General features: G+C 43.2%; 2 protein-coding genes across 2 annotated transcripts; both read left to right on the top strand.

Moving 5' to 3' along the window:
* Positions 1 to 387: 387 nt before the first annotated feature.
* Positions 388 to 6,829, top strand: twsg1a (twisted gastrulation BMP signaling modulator 1a). The gene is made up of 5 exons (XM_067253555.1): positions 388 to 500; positions 979 to 1,136; positions 4,352 to 4,451; positions 5,771 to 6,031; positions 6,504 to 6,829. Exons 2-5 carry the CDS (start codon positions 1,011 to 1,013, stop codon positions 6,683 to 6,685), a joined length of 669 nt encoding a protein of 222 aa, XP_067109656.1. The 5' UTR covers positions 388 to 500; positions 979 to 1,010; the 3' UTR covers positions 6,686 to 6,829.
* A 732-nt stretch (positions 6,830 to 7,561) lies between these two features.
* Positions 7,562 to 14,359, top strand: ralbp1 (ralA binding protein 1). Its single transcript, XM_067253829.1, has 10 exons — positions 7,562 to 7,610; positions 8,830 to 9,132; positions 9,851 to 10,288; positions 10,573 to 10,922; positions 11,314 to 11,475; positions 11,662 to 11,793; positions 11,966 to 12,076; positions 12,235 to 12,356; positions 12,460 to 12,580; positions 12,736 to 14,359. Exons 2-10 carry the CDS (start codon positions 8,886 to 8,888, stop codon positions 13,033 to 13,035), a joined length of 1,983 nt encoding a protein of 660 aa, XP_067109930.1. The 5' UTR covers positions 7,562 to 7,610; positions 8,830 to 8,885; the 3' UTR covers positions 13,036 to 14,359.
* Positions 14,360 to 14,581: the final 222 nt, after the last annotated feature.

The raw sequence follows: 14,581 nt of genomic DNA, 5'->3' as shown, positions 1-14,581 counted from the left end.
ATCACGATGGCTTCCGAATGGCTCTTTCACTGCTAATGAGGTACTCGTGGCCACCTATTCATCGCATTCTTGATTAGAACGGAGACAAAGAATTTTATAATGGGGGTTTTATGGCTGCAAGACGAGAGTCAAACAATGCAAAGAGTGGCTAACTCACAAGGTCCCATGGATTTAACGTGCCCACTGTATAACTTTAACGTATGTTCTTTACACATTTGGCGTGTATGAAGACACAGTGTGTTTGCCTACAATTTAGCATTCTGTTATCTCGGCCGCAACATATTTCTCATCTCACCTGGCTTGGGCTCTTTTGCAACTCTTGGATTTCAAAATGGGCTGTGTGTCTTTAAGGCGCCCGACTGCCTGTCGCTTTGTGTTGCGGAGAAACTGACGCCCTCTGGACACATTAGCGGCATAATTCCATCCTGGAAAGTGGACGGGTTCAAAGTGAATAAAACCACCAGTCAAAGGAAAAGTCCAGGACCTTCTTAACTTACTTTTGGTAAGTTTTTCATGTCTTATGATTGATATTCTGGCACGAATCAGTGTCTGCTCACGATTTGTTGTGCATGCGAGTTAAATGTATCGAGCAATAAGAACAAATGTAGCCTATTAATACAAACGAAAAGTTTAAAATAACTGTCTAAAATGGTTTTCTCTCAAGCATCTCATTATTTAAAATAGAAATAAAAAAATATTTTCTATGGCAATCTTGAAGAAGCATCTCACCATGATGAGTAGTTTCCTTGCATTCAAGTTAAAGATTAAAGCTGATGTTGCCAGATGTTTAAAATGTTCACTTGTTGCAGTCTAAACATACTGGTTAGTGGTCACAATACCCTAAAACGGAGGAATGCAATAAATGCAATAATTAAATACTAATTTGACTACATTTAGAATCGAGTTAGAATATCTTAAACGTATGAACACTGTTCTGTGCCACCCACTCTGACATGGTTGCTGCTGTGTGTTGATCCAGGTGGACAGTGACTTGCTGTTGAGCCCCCAGGATGAGGCCGGGTCAGCTGATGATTCCAGCCACGGCTGCACTTCTCTTTCTCTTGTCGGGAATGTCTCTGAGCATGGCCTGTAACAAAGCACTCTGTGCCAGCGATGTTAGCAAGTGCCTCATACAGGTAAGAGTGACTGAAACCCTCGCTTTAAGCCCAGGAACTCATTACTGTTAGATGAGCACTGCTTGTGTGATTGATCCCAAAACTGTACTCAAATGCATCACTAGTATAATTATTGAAAACGTAGATTCATATGTTTTTATTCTGGTTACGTACACAACGTGAAGGTTTTCCTTATACATTTGTATGCTGAAATAATATGGAGGCTGCTTTTCTTCATTGCAAGAGTGAAATGAAACATTCCTGTTCTATGAAAATGGTGACTGTTGTTTTCCAACTGAAGGAATGAAGAAGAAATGTGACTGTGAAAAGGAATGCAGATGCATTCCTTCAATAAGCTGAACAAAATCCTGAAAACGTTCCCAGAACAGGTCGCTGATGGTAGTAGAAGACTATTCATCTTGTCTGTTTTTTTTGGCTGTTTGACTGGTTCACTAAATAACTCATCCATTGAAATAACTTAACAAACGTTCCAACTAATGTTGACATGACATACGTATAGTCAGAGCTATAAAATGACATAAGATAGATTCCATATTTGAGCTTGAGTTTTGTGTTTGATCCCACAACTTCCCTGTGATTATTTGCTAATATGTTAGCATTGTGTTCTCTGTGCTCTCTCTTTGTCTCTTCTCTCTGTCTCTTTTTTGTTCTGTCTTTCTCTTCTCTCCGTCTTTCTCTTTCTTTTTTTTCTCCCTCGCTAGCTCGCTCCCCCTCTCTCTTTTTCTCTGTATTATCTCTCTCTCCTTCAGAGCTCTTGTCAGCCTTTGGCGGTTGGTCTGCTTTGAGCCAGTCTGTATTTAGTGGGACTGCCCAGCCCACTATTTCTTTATGTTGCACTGTTAACCTCAGTGACCAGTTCCTCCTAATCCGTCTGACCTCACTTTCTGTCTGACAAAAGGGTTCATTAGTGTCCAACACTCGCTTGTGGTGTTTGAGGAGTGTGCTCTCGCACTGTAGTGTCAAAGTTTACTGTGTTATTTATCATTCATTTATTTTTGTGCTCAGGCCCCCTAAATAGAATATGGCAATGCTTTACAAAGTGTTCTTTTGGTGCCTCTTTATTCTCTGGCATAATTAAATCTTGTTGTCCGGTATTTTTGTAACACCCTAGATTCATAACCAGATTACTGCTCAAATTGATACTGACAGGACAACCTTTCCAGCAGACTTAGTTCCCTGAACCTTCAAAATGCTAACATGCTAACTTGCTGTCAGATTTGGCAGTGTGGAGTGAAAGAGAAAACGACCTCCTCCCCCTGTGGAAGCTGCATGCTGCTGGTGATTAGTGGGATATGTCTGATGCTCTATCAGTCTTTGCTTCCATCCAAAGTCATTTGTCTGAATTCCCAAAGCCCCCTAGGGGGGAGACGGAAGGGGCGGAGGGGGCTAGGGGAGACAGGGAACGGTAGGGTCAGAAGGAGGTGTGTGTGTAGAGGGGGGGATAACATACTGCCCTGGAGCCTGGAAGTGTGCAGTCAGACACACACACACAGTGAGTTCTAGGGCTGCTTCAGGGTAGCTTGCAGCCAGCTTTGTCCAAACCCAGCCGTTAGTAGGGTGGGGCAGCAATTTCAAAGTAACACATGAGTGCTTTGCAGGACAAGGCAGCACACGTTCTGTGTCTGAACACACTTTCGCCTTCACCCCATCTTCTTCATTCTCAAGATGGAAGTGCGGGATTCTGGATCAACCACTCATTGCTACAGTACTGAGTGGTGTTTAGTCAACCAGGTCAGGTCATGTTTAGTTACAGTAACTAAGGTTCTAAGCTGCCTCCGTCTTTTGTTACAAGCTTCATTTTCTAAGCAGTCTCCATTTACTGTTTACTGGAGATACAGGAAGACATTCTTCATGAAGAGTAACCATAACAAACCCATAGCCCTATCATCAGATCAAGCATGCTGGGAGGTAGAGAGAGCTCTCTATGTGGTTGTGAAATGATATGCGTTGAGTCAGAGGCCGTCCTTTGCAACTGCATTCTGTTTATGCTTCAGAGATGGTTTCTCAGAGAACGTAAGGGGAAAGAGGAGGGATTGAGAAAGAGAAAAAATCAAAAGAGGTAAAGAACGAACAACAAGTTATCGGGTTAGGAGAGAAGGAACAAGATCGAGGGAATGAAAGCAAACAAAAGAGAGAGACTGAGAGAGCCTGTTGTGGGGGGAGCAGCCATGTTCTGTGCACCAGGTGTTTTCTTCTCACAGCTCTCTCTCTGTCTCTCTCTCTCTCTCTCTCTCTCTCTCTCTCTCTCTGTCTCTCTCTCTTCCTCTTCCGCCCCTCCTTCATTGCAGTGACCTTGACTTTGTGGAATGTGCTCTGTGTTCTGTGTCAGGAGAAGTGCTAGAAACAGAGGAACACTATGCCAGTCTAAATCACCATTAGTCCTTGCCCACAGGTTCGGTAGTATCCATGCCAACATGTTGTTGATATTTGTTGAACGAATGTACATGCTTATGAGTGTTTCTTTGTTTGGTCTTCATTTTGCTTGTGTAAGGGTAAACATAGACATGGAAACATTTTTTGTTTACAATTACTACACTTTGTAGTGTAGTACACTTTTGATACACTTTGATCAAAAGGAACTCTGCTTAATGCTTTCTATCTTGTCCCAAACTTTCCTTGTAATAAAGATGTGAAACTATATCCCCTTGCTTAGCAAGAACACACACACAGACATTCTCTTTATCTCTATTCAGACAGTGCACCTTACTGTAATATTTGAAAGCATCAATTACAGTGCAATAGTTGTGGGAAATCTGTTGTTTGTGTTTGTATTACTGTTCTTTAGACATGCCAGAACAGGTACGTCCATATAAACTCATGTTGATTCACCACAACCAATACACAACCAAGAAGTTATTATTGCGGCTGTATGACACGCGCTTACATTCTATGATACCACATTGTACATGCCACGTTACTGTGCAGTTGCACTGACCTGTAATTGTTCCTGTCTGATGGAGTTGATGTCCGGAAGAAAAACCTGCTGTTGAACTGCCTTTTTAATTGAATGTTTCTTGTGTGTTAGTGTTGATGTCTTCTGTTCTGGAATCTGTTATTCTCTACTCAAACCATGTGGCTGTCAGAGCCAAATCTGTACCATTTTTTTATTTACCTGTGTGTTCTCCCTGTTCACAGGTACCTTGTACAAAGGATATGTGTTCTTCTTAGCACTTTTGAAGTAATGTTGCTGATGCCTGTGTGTTTGTGTGCAACAGGAGCTGTGTCAGTGTCGTCCCTCTGATGGGAACTGTTCCTGCTGTAAAGAGTGCATGCTGTGTCTGGGGACCCTATGGGAGGAGTGTTGTGACTGTGTGGGTGAGTGCTATATCCCATTAATTCAATTTGATATATCTTATATTTGGATGCCCTCTAAATCAGCCAAGATGTTGCTCATGAAACCTAGGTTATGGACTATATTTTATGTCAAATGTGTGTGTATAGTAGACACAGTACTTGGTGTGTCTTGGTACTTGTATGTGTTTTAATAGTGCTCTTGTCTATTTTGGCATGTTTTTAGAAAGCATTAGTCTTTTTAGTGGTGTAGTTCTGATATGAGGTGAGTGTGAGGTGAGTGAAACCAGACACAAAAGGGCCCACTGGAATGAGAAATGATTCCTCTCACAGCCTGGTATGAGGAGAGGTGAAGGGAGGACTCTATTAGACTTCAAGAAATGAAGGGAATAAAGTCTCAATTTAGGGCCCACCACATGGACAGGAAGTCCAGAGGAGGTTCAGAGCATCAAAGGTTTCAAGAGTCAGTCGAGAGAAACAGGGTTAACCTTTCTCAAGTGAACTTTGACCTTTCTTGTTAACCGAGGAACAGTGGAGGGGGTGGTGTCTCATAAGAAAAAAAATTCAGCCGATTATAGAATGATCAGAATATTATTGTATGATCAGGTATGCCATTAAGTTCAAACTGGATAGTCTGTCTCTCCTCCCTGTGCTTTCAGGAGAGATGTGTTAGCCTGTTTTGAAAGACAGATGTTGCTGTAGGTGTTGACAACCAATCTTTTATTAATCTTTTATGTGAATGACAAATGAAAGCATGTGGCTATGTAAGAGCAGAGAGACCACTGTTATACAGATGTTTTGTCCATGGACTATCCCACAAGGATAGGCCTTTACAACATATCTAGAATAGATTGCAGCCACTAGCCAGTATATATTTCTCTTTTGTATGTTATTTTATGACTGTCATATGACCAAGTTTCCATGCAAAGCATGTATTTGGTGCCAACAGCACCTGCTTTGATGTGCAGAAATGGTCACAAAAGTACAGTTTGTATTAGAAAAGGGGAGGGAATGAGGGACGGTGGACCCATGTGTATCCCTTATTGAAAACATCTGTTTTGGCTTTGCTTTTAATATTGGTTTGAACTCCAATTTCTCTGTCCAACTCCTCTCTTCATAACATAATTTACCAATTAGGTCCAATTCACTTTGTGTTTATTTATAAGTTAAGGTCAAATCAATTCTGAGGAGGCAATGACTTGTGAAGCGATTACTGCTGTATTTGGAAATTAAAGTAGTAGGATTAAATTAAGATAAGACTGTGATCTTTGAAACCTTTTTGCATGTTTCTTATCAAATATAATCACTCAATCTCTCTGCCATTGTCTGTACCTGTCTGTCAGGCATGTGTAATCCAAAGAACTACAGTGACACTCCCGCCACCTCCAAGAGCACAGTGGAGGAGCTACACCGACCAATCCCCTCACTGTTCCGAGCTCTTACAGAAGGAGAGGCTCCAATCAACATGATGGTGGTGTCCTTCCCCGTCGCAGAGGAACTCTCTCACCATGAAAACCTGGTCTCTTTTCTAGAGACACTTGATGACCAGCACCAAAATGTATCTCTGCCTGGCAACAGCATTCATGCAAGCTATGACACTCAAGGTAGTGTAAACACTTGTGGCAGGTCCACTGTAAAGGAAAATAACATGTAAAGCAACAACATCCTAGTTGTTTACACTTGTAAATTATACTTGTACCACCCTGTTAGTAACAGATCTTTTTACTAGAACAAAATGTCCTACATAAAAAGAATGGACTGAGGTGGTTCTCTGCCTCATCCTCCCTTCTCATTCTTCTGTGGCCAGTTTGGCTCTGAACCTCTGACCCAGGCTTATTTACTATAAAAAGACACTCTTGAGAGAGTGTTCCCACAGAACTGAACCGTTAACTCATTAGATCCACCAAAAACATATGGTCACACTAACTTCATTTTTTATGGCTGTAAAAAGAACTCAACAAAACATGGGAGGTTCACGTATCGCGCTTTTAGCAGGCAACCTTTACTATGTTTTGAAGATGTGTTTATTGGCTTACTGACTTAAGATCTCCCTTATCTCCATCTCTTTTCTCTTAGACAACATGTGTACAGTGGTCTACTTCGATGATTGCTTGTCCATCCGGCAGTGTAAAATATACTGCGAGTCAATGGGAGGATCGAAATACCGCTGGTTTCATAACGCCTGCTGTCAGTGTATTGGCCCAGAGTGTCTGGACTATGGCAGCAAGGCTGTGAAGTGCATGAACTGTCTCTTCTGAAGTGTGGGCACATGCTGGCACCACATGTCAAGACTTGACCAGAGCGAGGACTGCGGGCATAGGAATCTGTCACCGATAATGTGTTCACATGCCTGATCTAGGTTGTAAGATATTTCCCACCCCTTTTCAAAAAAGTTTTTTATTCTGCTGATATTTTCACTGTATATTTTAGATATGTTCTCAATAGTGTTGTTGTTGTTGTTGTTTTTTAACTAGAGGTGTATAAATAATGTATTTTTTACAGTAATGATCCACTGAATCCCCATTGCACACCAAATAAAGAAAATGTTGGTGAAATTGTCTTTGGTTTGTAGTTCAAGAATCAAAAAACAACAAATGAAATTGTCTTTATTGTTTTGTCACTATTTATAATGCAGAAATTGCAGCATGGGAAAACAGTAATTTGCTACAACAGCCTTCATTCCTGTTCACTCCCCATGCAATCTTACCTTAGTTTCACACAGTCAGGAAGTGCATAATTTCCTGGGGAAACAAAGGTGTCATTATAGTTCACAGGTGTCCCAGTGCAAGCAAAGCATCTTCTGCAAATGAGGGAAAAAGAGTGTTAACTGTTGCCAATCCTTTAGTGCTACAAAACTCCTCTGTAGTGCCAACAGGTTTTCAAAGGCGGTAGGGTGCTTATCACTGATGCTGTGCCCAGTTGGCAAGCAGTTAGTGAAGACAAATGTCCCAGAAAGACAATGAGTCTTTTTATGATATTCATTTACGTGACCTAATTTCAGCAAAGAGCAGCTGCGAGCCTTGGAATAGACTGAGCCAGTTCAGTAGAAAAAAGGTTGTAGTTTCTCCTCTAGCCATTAAACTACAATTCCTAACATGCATCTGGTCATACAGCGCAGACTCACGTCGGTTTATTTGGTATACAAACGGGCAGCAGGAAGCTCAGCTCAAAATTGTCCGGAAGGTTAGTTTCTAAACTTCCTCATATTTTCTTCTGAGTTAACCTCACTACAAATGTGTAACATGGTTAATATGTGTTGATTTACTTATATGATCTTAATGGTTCGTTGAGTGGACAGAATAAGAGAATAGCTTTGCTGTGACGTTAGCAAGCTAGCTACATGGCTTACTTGAGCACAGTAAACTGGTTACTGTACTACTAGCTAGCAAAACTAGCATATAGGCCTTCGTTAAATGTAATCAGAGTCATTAATAATGCTAGTTAGCTTACAGGTGGTGCTCTGGCTGGAAAAAGGCAGGTTAGAAAATGCTTAGCTACCATTACTGCCCGTTTATCTCTGTTGAATCGGTATTCCAGAAGTCAAGCCAGTTTTGAAAGGATAATCCTCCACAACCAGGATGGTTAGATGACAGGCTTTTCTTTTGCTAGCTAGTTTTCTTGGTCTGTAATCTCCATAGTTTGATTTGTTAAACGATTATAATTTACTGTCTTTAAAAATGTTAGCTCCAGTTATCTTTTACTGTATGTCGTCGACTTTGGTAGTGTTTGAATGGGGCGCATGTCAAGGTTCCCTGCTTAAGCAATATCATGACATGAGAAAGATGTTTGGCAGATAATGGGACCCATTATTTATTAGACAAGCTCTGATATTCAGTGCTACTTAGATTTTTAATAGTGCTGCTATAGGTAGGCCTACCTGGTTAATCTGAGAAAGGAACTTGTCAAAGCTTCACCATACAAGGGTCTAGTACTACACAGCAAGGGATCCAAGCATTTTTACAGTACCAATACGAGTGACTTCATTTGTTTGACCTTCGTAGAATGCCATCGTATTGGCATAACAGTGGATAGATAGGGGTGTGACATTGCCTTCTGTTGGAAGGCTATGGGTTTGTGTGGGTTTGGCATAATCCAAAATATACCTTTTAATTTAATCCAAAATATACCTTTTCTACAATAGAGCCCCATCTGGTGGGTATACTTTGTTTCTGCAGCGGTTGTAAAAGTTGTTCTTTCATAAGAAAAATAAGTTGCATCATAAACCAGAATTAGTAATAAACAAACTTTGAATTAGTATTCGACTCCTGTGGTGTCAAATTAAGTTTAAGGGACTCATCGAATGAATCTAAGAGGTGCTATAAGGAAGTTCAACCTTAACAGGTGGTTAACGAGGCAAAGACAATACCGTGGCGTTACTAACTAAGACAGCTGCCCCCTGCAGGTGTGATGGAGTGGAAAGGTGTCTGAGGCCAGAGTACTGACCAGGGCAGTGCAGCCATGACGGAGTGCTTCCTGCCCCCCAGCAGCAGTCCTGCGGAGCAGCGCAGGGCAGAGCACCCAGGGGGTGTGGCCCGCACCCCGAGCTCTGAAGAGATCAGCCCCACCAAGTTCCCTGGTCTCTACCGCACGGGCGAACCGTCACCCCCCCACGATGGACACCACCACGAGCCCCCTGATGCCGTCTCAGACGACGACAAGGAACACAGCAAGAAGAAGAACAAGTTTAAGAAAAAAGAAAAGAGAAGTATGAAAGCTTCTTTACATTCTAAAATGTACATGGTGTGTAGTTTAAAACTACAAAGACGTGTCAGATCTTATGTGTCTGAGAATAAGTTTGCCTCACCAGTTTGCCTGTACCAGACCTAGTTTTGGGTCAAACCATTTGAGAGTGTTAACCTTTCTCAATCTTTTTAAATGTTACTAGAGCATTAGATACATTTTTCCACATGACTGTATCTTTTTTGTTGTTGTTATCCTGCAGTTAAATGTAGCCATCCCAGGGCACAGTGAGAGAAAGGAAGAGAAAGACAGTTTGAGGGCACACCCAATACCTGGTGAAGGTGTGTCTTGGGCCACAAGTTGATAAAGAGTGTTTATACTTGGGAATACATACTATAGTGGCACTGATTAAAGGAGACAACAAACTGTGAGCGGAGCTTTAATGCAGGTTGACTCTAGTTGGTTGCATTTTGCTCAGAGGAAGCACCGAATCACAATTCTAAAGCTTGTTCAGGAAAGGAAACTGGCAAGATGCAGTGGGAATTGTGCTAAATTGGTGGCTGACCTCTTTTTCAGTCCCCATTCTCCCCCTCCTGTTCTGTCCTCTCTTCTCGCGTCTGTCTCAAAACATGGTGATCGAGGGGTGTGTGGTAGCAGAGAGAGAAAGAGGGGATTAAGGGGTTTACCGTAACTCTCACCCTCTCGTCTTTTCCCTCTCCTTTTGCCTCTGCTCCGTCATTCAGCGGAGGGCTACGCCGCCTTCCAGGAGGACAGCTCGGCAGACGAAGCGGAGAGCCCGTCCAAGATGAAGCGATCCAAGGGCATCCACGTGTTCAAGAAGCCCAGCTTCTCCAAGAAGAAGGAGAAAGACTTCAAGGTGAAGGAGAAGGAGAAGGGCCCCAAGGAGGACAAGGCCAAGGACAAGAAGTCCAAAGACCTGACGGCTGCAGACGTGGTCAAACAGTGGAAAGAGAAGAAGAAGAAGAAAAAGCCCACCGCAGAGGCCGAGCCGGTGCCCGTGGAGACCCCCACCCTCAGGCCCATCTTCGGGGCCCCTCTTGCAGAGGCTGTGAAAAGAACAGCCCTCTACGATGGCCTCCAGCTGCCAGCCGTTTTCAGAGAGTGCATAGACTACATAGAGAGCTACGGCATGAAGTGCGAGGGGATCTACCGCGTGTCAGGTAGGAGTTCCTTCAGATTTGAACCTTGGTGAGACTGTTATCATTTTGAGGACTTGACTTTTGTTGACCACATTAATGCGTGAAATGTTTTGTTACGTCTGCAGAGTTGTTAAATGTATTGACATATATCTTCCCGTTAATGCAGTGTGGCAATGTTAGTCACAGCAACATACAATATGTACAATATCTTCTGTTAATATCTCTCCTTACATTAAATATCCATAACAGCATTTTGACTTCCAACTTATTATGCCCACACCTCCCTGTCCCCTCCTTCCTCCCAGGTATGAAGTCCAAGGTGGACGAGTTGAAAGCCGCCTACGACCGCGAGGAGTGTCCTTGTCTGGAAGAGTACGACCCCCACACGGTGGCCAGCCTGCTGAAGCAGTACCTCCGTGAGCTGCCGGAGAACCTGCTGGGCCGAGAGCTGGCCCAGCGCTTTGAGGACGCCTGCAGTAGACAGGGCGAGGCGGAGAAGGTCACCGAGTTCCAGCGGCTGCTGACAGAAATGTCCCCTGGCTGCAGGCTCATTCTGTCCTGGCTGGTCACCCACATGGACCATGTCATCGCCAGGGAGGCTGACACCAAGATGAACATCCAGAACATCTCCATAGTCCTCAACCCCACCGTTCAGGTCAGAGATGAAGAGGGACAGGAGCATGAGTGTGAGAAGAGGAGAGAATAGAAGGGGTTTCAAAAGTTACTGGTTAGAGGGATTTGGGCAAATAATACCTATAAAAGAAGTAGTTGTAAACATATTATACATTCAGCCCATTGAAACAATTCCTTGCTTTTTGTCAGACAGGAAGACGGTTATTTAAAAAACAAAATGGGGGGGGGGGGTGGAGAAAGCATGCCCTACTTCCAAGCAGCTAATTTATTCTCAGGAGAACTGCTTCTGTGGCTGTTCCACTTTCGATGATCCAGCGGTAGCACAGCATCCATCATCCCACAGACAGCCATGTAGACGAATGACTTTCCGCACACCCCATCCCCTCCCTCCCCCCGTTCCCATCCTGATTTAGATCGGGAACCGGGTTCTCTACGTGTTCTTCACGCACGTGAGGGAGCTGTTTGGAGAAGTGGTGCTGAAGCCTGTGGTGCGCCCCCTGCGCTGGTCCAACATGGCCGCCATGCCGGCGCTGCCTGAGACCCAGGAGAGCATCAAGGAGGAGATACGCAGACAGGTGGGTGGACTCCTCCCTTCTGCCCTCCCAGTTTAGCCCCATTCAGCTTTGCCATTCACTAAGCACAGGGACGCCGCAGTATTCGACCACTGCTGCTAGCTAGCTAGCTAGCAAGCACAGAACTGATGAGATGTTATTGAATACTGGTCTTGCATTTGTGTGACGTATATGTGTGATGTTCCCCAGGAGTTCCTGCTGAACTGCTTGCACAGGGACCTCCAGGCAGGGGTGAAAGACCTGTCTAAAGAGGAGAGACTGTGGGAGGTGCAGCGCATCCTCACTGCTCTCAAACGCAAACTGAGAGAAGCCAAACGGCAGGCTAGTAAAACACATACCTCTTTAATGGTCATGGAACTGTAGGTTCTGTGTCATAAAAACTTGCTACAGTAATTACAAAAAAATGTTTTTACTAGCCACAATCCAGTATATCTCTTGTGATATGCCTGCATAATGTAATTCCTCCATTCCTCCCTCCCCTGTGACCTGTCAGGAGTGTGAGAGTAAGATCGCTCAGGAGATAGCAAGCCTCTCCAAAGAGGACGTTTCCAAAGAGGAAATGACTGAGAATGAGGAAGAGGTGGTCAACATCCTGCTAGCACAGGTAAGACTCACGCACAGGCACACCTGCATTGTGAGACTGTGGTGTTTATAAAAGGGCTAATACAAATATGGGAACAGTACAATACAAGTATGGATGTCCCCTTACATTCTACAATGTTCCCCCTATTGTTCCACTTTTCCTCCCGCCCCCCTGTGCAGGAGAATGAGATCCTGACAGAGCAAGAGGAGCTGATCTCTCTAGAGCAGGTGCTGCGCCGGCAGATAGCCACTGAGAAGGAGGAGATTGAGAGGCTGCGGGCTGAAATTGCTGACATACAGAGGTAAAAGTGCTCAAAAATAGACATTATAGGATGAAAATTCACTTGGGGTAATGACCCAGTTACCGTTTGATTTACCACTACGCTGGGTGTGTGTTTTCTCCAGTCGGCAGCAAGGCCGCAGTGAGACCGAGGAGTACTCCTCAGACAGCGAGAGCGAGAGTGAGGATGAAGAAGAGCTGCAGCTGATCCTCGAAGACCTACAAAAGCAGAATGAAGAACTGGAGGTGAGAGACAGACTTATAGTATAAGGTTTTTCTATTACTTTTGCCCCTTTTTTGAGGGGAGACATGCGTTGTTTGTATTATTTTTGAGGTGTTGGAATATGGTTGGTGACAGTAAGAGTTCTAACCTGCTAATGTTGTGATTGGTTGACCTGCAGAACAAGAACACCCACCTGAATCAGGCTATCCACGAGGAGCAGGAAGCCATCTTGGAGCTGCGTGTCCAGCTCCGTCTCCTGCAGAGCCACAAGCTGCAGCAGGAACTGACGGTCCCGCCTCCCTCGGAGCAGGCTCCACCCACACAGCCCAGCCCAGAGGCCAGGAATGAGGAGCAGACCAAGCGCTCCATGGCTCCTGTGACAACCGTTGCAGAACAACCTGCCTCCACCAATGGCAAGCCCTGCAAGGATGCCGCTAAACCTTCGCCAAGTAAAGATAGGAGGGAGACCAACCTGTGAAGTCTGCTCATCTCTGTTCCCATTTAGCCTACATACATACTGCTTTACATTTCCAGCTGTTCAAAGCCCTAGGAAGTCAACAGCCACATGTCTTTTATCGGTCCACAATTAGGCAAGTCAGTGCATGCTAACTCCACATAAGGTTGAAAACTGACCAAAGTTATGAACTTGTTATTTACCCATGGCATTTGGTAAATAACCAGTGCATAATGAAATTGCCTATAGCTGACACGTCAATGGAATTGAGGCCAACATGAGAAAGTAGGAGGGACCATACTTCAGAATAGAATGCTCCCTAGTGCCAAGCCTTTGTGTTAGGGAGGGTGAGAGCTGGAGGAACTGAAGGGAAAGGGTAGTATTGGAAGTGTGAGGGAGGCACCCTACCTTTTTAAGTTTTAGAAGATCCTGCTTTTAGACCTTAAGGACAAGATTAGACCAATTTATTCACCCCCTATAATGACCCCCTCTCCCAGTCAGTCTCAAATGGAACAACCTGTTTGGAATGCAACCACTGTGCCATAACTGAAGCTGCAAGACTGGACGAGTTGCACAATAGAACCACTAGGACAGATGCTCTTTGAAATATGAAGAATTTATGATGGGTCTCTATATATTATATATATTTACATAGTATTCTAGAATATTTGGAGGACTAATTATGCAAATATGTTGATTTGAAATGACATGCCATATATATATATTTGGCACAACCTTTTGTTTGTGAGAACTGCAGATGTACAAACATGAGAACTGGTGGACCGTGCCTGGTAACTGACCTGTGCATTATGTACTCTGTACACAAATTGCATTTGCATCTCTTAACGCAATAGGGTCATGACTTGTGATGTCTGTTATGAGTACAAGCCAAGATTTTAAGTCAATCATTTCAGACTCTATAGTATATGATCTTTTCCAATTACAATGTGCTACCCATCTACCATCATTACAGTTTCTCTGTGATGGGTAAAACAAAGGCACAGCATATTGTGCATGTATATTATTGTAAAATTGGAAATGTGCTGTATTTTCAGCTGTTTTTTCCATATGTTATTTTTTATTTTAATGCTCTAAATGGAGGAACTTTGTATGTGTGGGACTGCATTTGAATATGGCAAATCAAAGCAATCTGATGATAGGACACCCCAAATTATATAGTTGATTAACCTAAAGTGATTGTAATGGATTACTGCTAGATGTGGCTCATAATCTTTCCTTCTCATAAAATTATTTTCATATTATTAAAGGCTTTTGTAGCTTGTATTGTTGCAGACGAAATAATGCTGTGAAAATTAAGTGTCAATCTTAAAAAAAATAAAGATTGTATCTCTGAGTTTGCGTCTTAAATATAGTTGTCCAATGTGTAATTTAAAAGCTAGGCCTATTAAGTTTATGAAAATACTTCTGATTATACCCTATGTAAATGTTCACGCATCTTCTATCTTTACAATCAATACACTTTAAAGACACGTTATATCAGTTTTTATCTGTTTACCAATGCGATTTGTTCAAAAATTATGTTCATAGCGAAAGATGGAAACACCACGTG

Source organism: Osmerus mordax, chromosome 16 (assembly GCF_038355195.1).
Source record: "Osmerus mordax isolate fOsmMor3 chromosome 16, fOsmMor3.pri, whole genome shotgun sequence".
Taxonomy (NCBI): Eukaryota; Metazoa; Chordata; class Actinopteri; order Osmeriformes; family Osmeridae; genus Osmerus; species Osmerus mordax.
Note: the sequence above shows the minus strand (reverse complement) of the source record. Positions and strands in the feature narration are given on the sequence as shown.

Excerpts from the sequence above, each read along its gene's own strand:
- twsg1a (XM_067253555.1), top strand. The coding sequence starts at position 1,011 with ATGAGGCCGGGTCAGCTGATGATTCCAGCCACGGCTGCACTTCTCTTT. Across the intron at positions 4,452-5,770 it reads GGAGTGTTGTGACTGTGTGG|GCATGTGTAATCCAAAGAAC; the intron begins GTGAGTGCTATA and ends CCTGTCTGTCAG. Across the intron at positions 6,032-6,503 it reads TGCAAGCTATGACACTCAAG|ACAACATGTGTACAGTGGTC; the intron begins GTAGTGTAAACA and ends CTTTTCTCTTAG.
- ralbp1 (XM_067253829.1), top strand. The coding sequence starts at position 8,886 with ATGACGGAGTGCTTCCTGCCCCCCAGCAGCAGTCCTGCGGAGCAGCGC. Across the intron at positions 11,476-11,661 it reads AGGAGGAGATACGCAGACAG|GAGTTCCTGCTGAACTGCTT; the intron begins GTGGGTGGACTC and ends GATGTTCCCCAG. Across the intron at positions 11,794-11,965 it reads TGAGAGAAGCCAAACGGCAG|GAGTGTGAGAGTAAGATCGC; the intron begins GCTAGTAAAACA and ends GTGACCTGTCAG.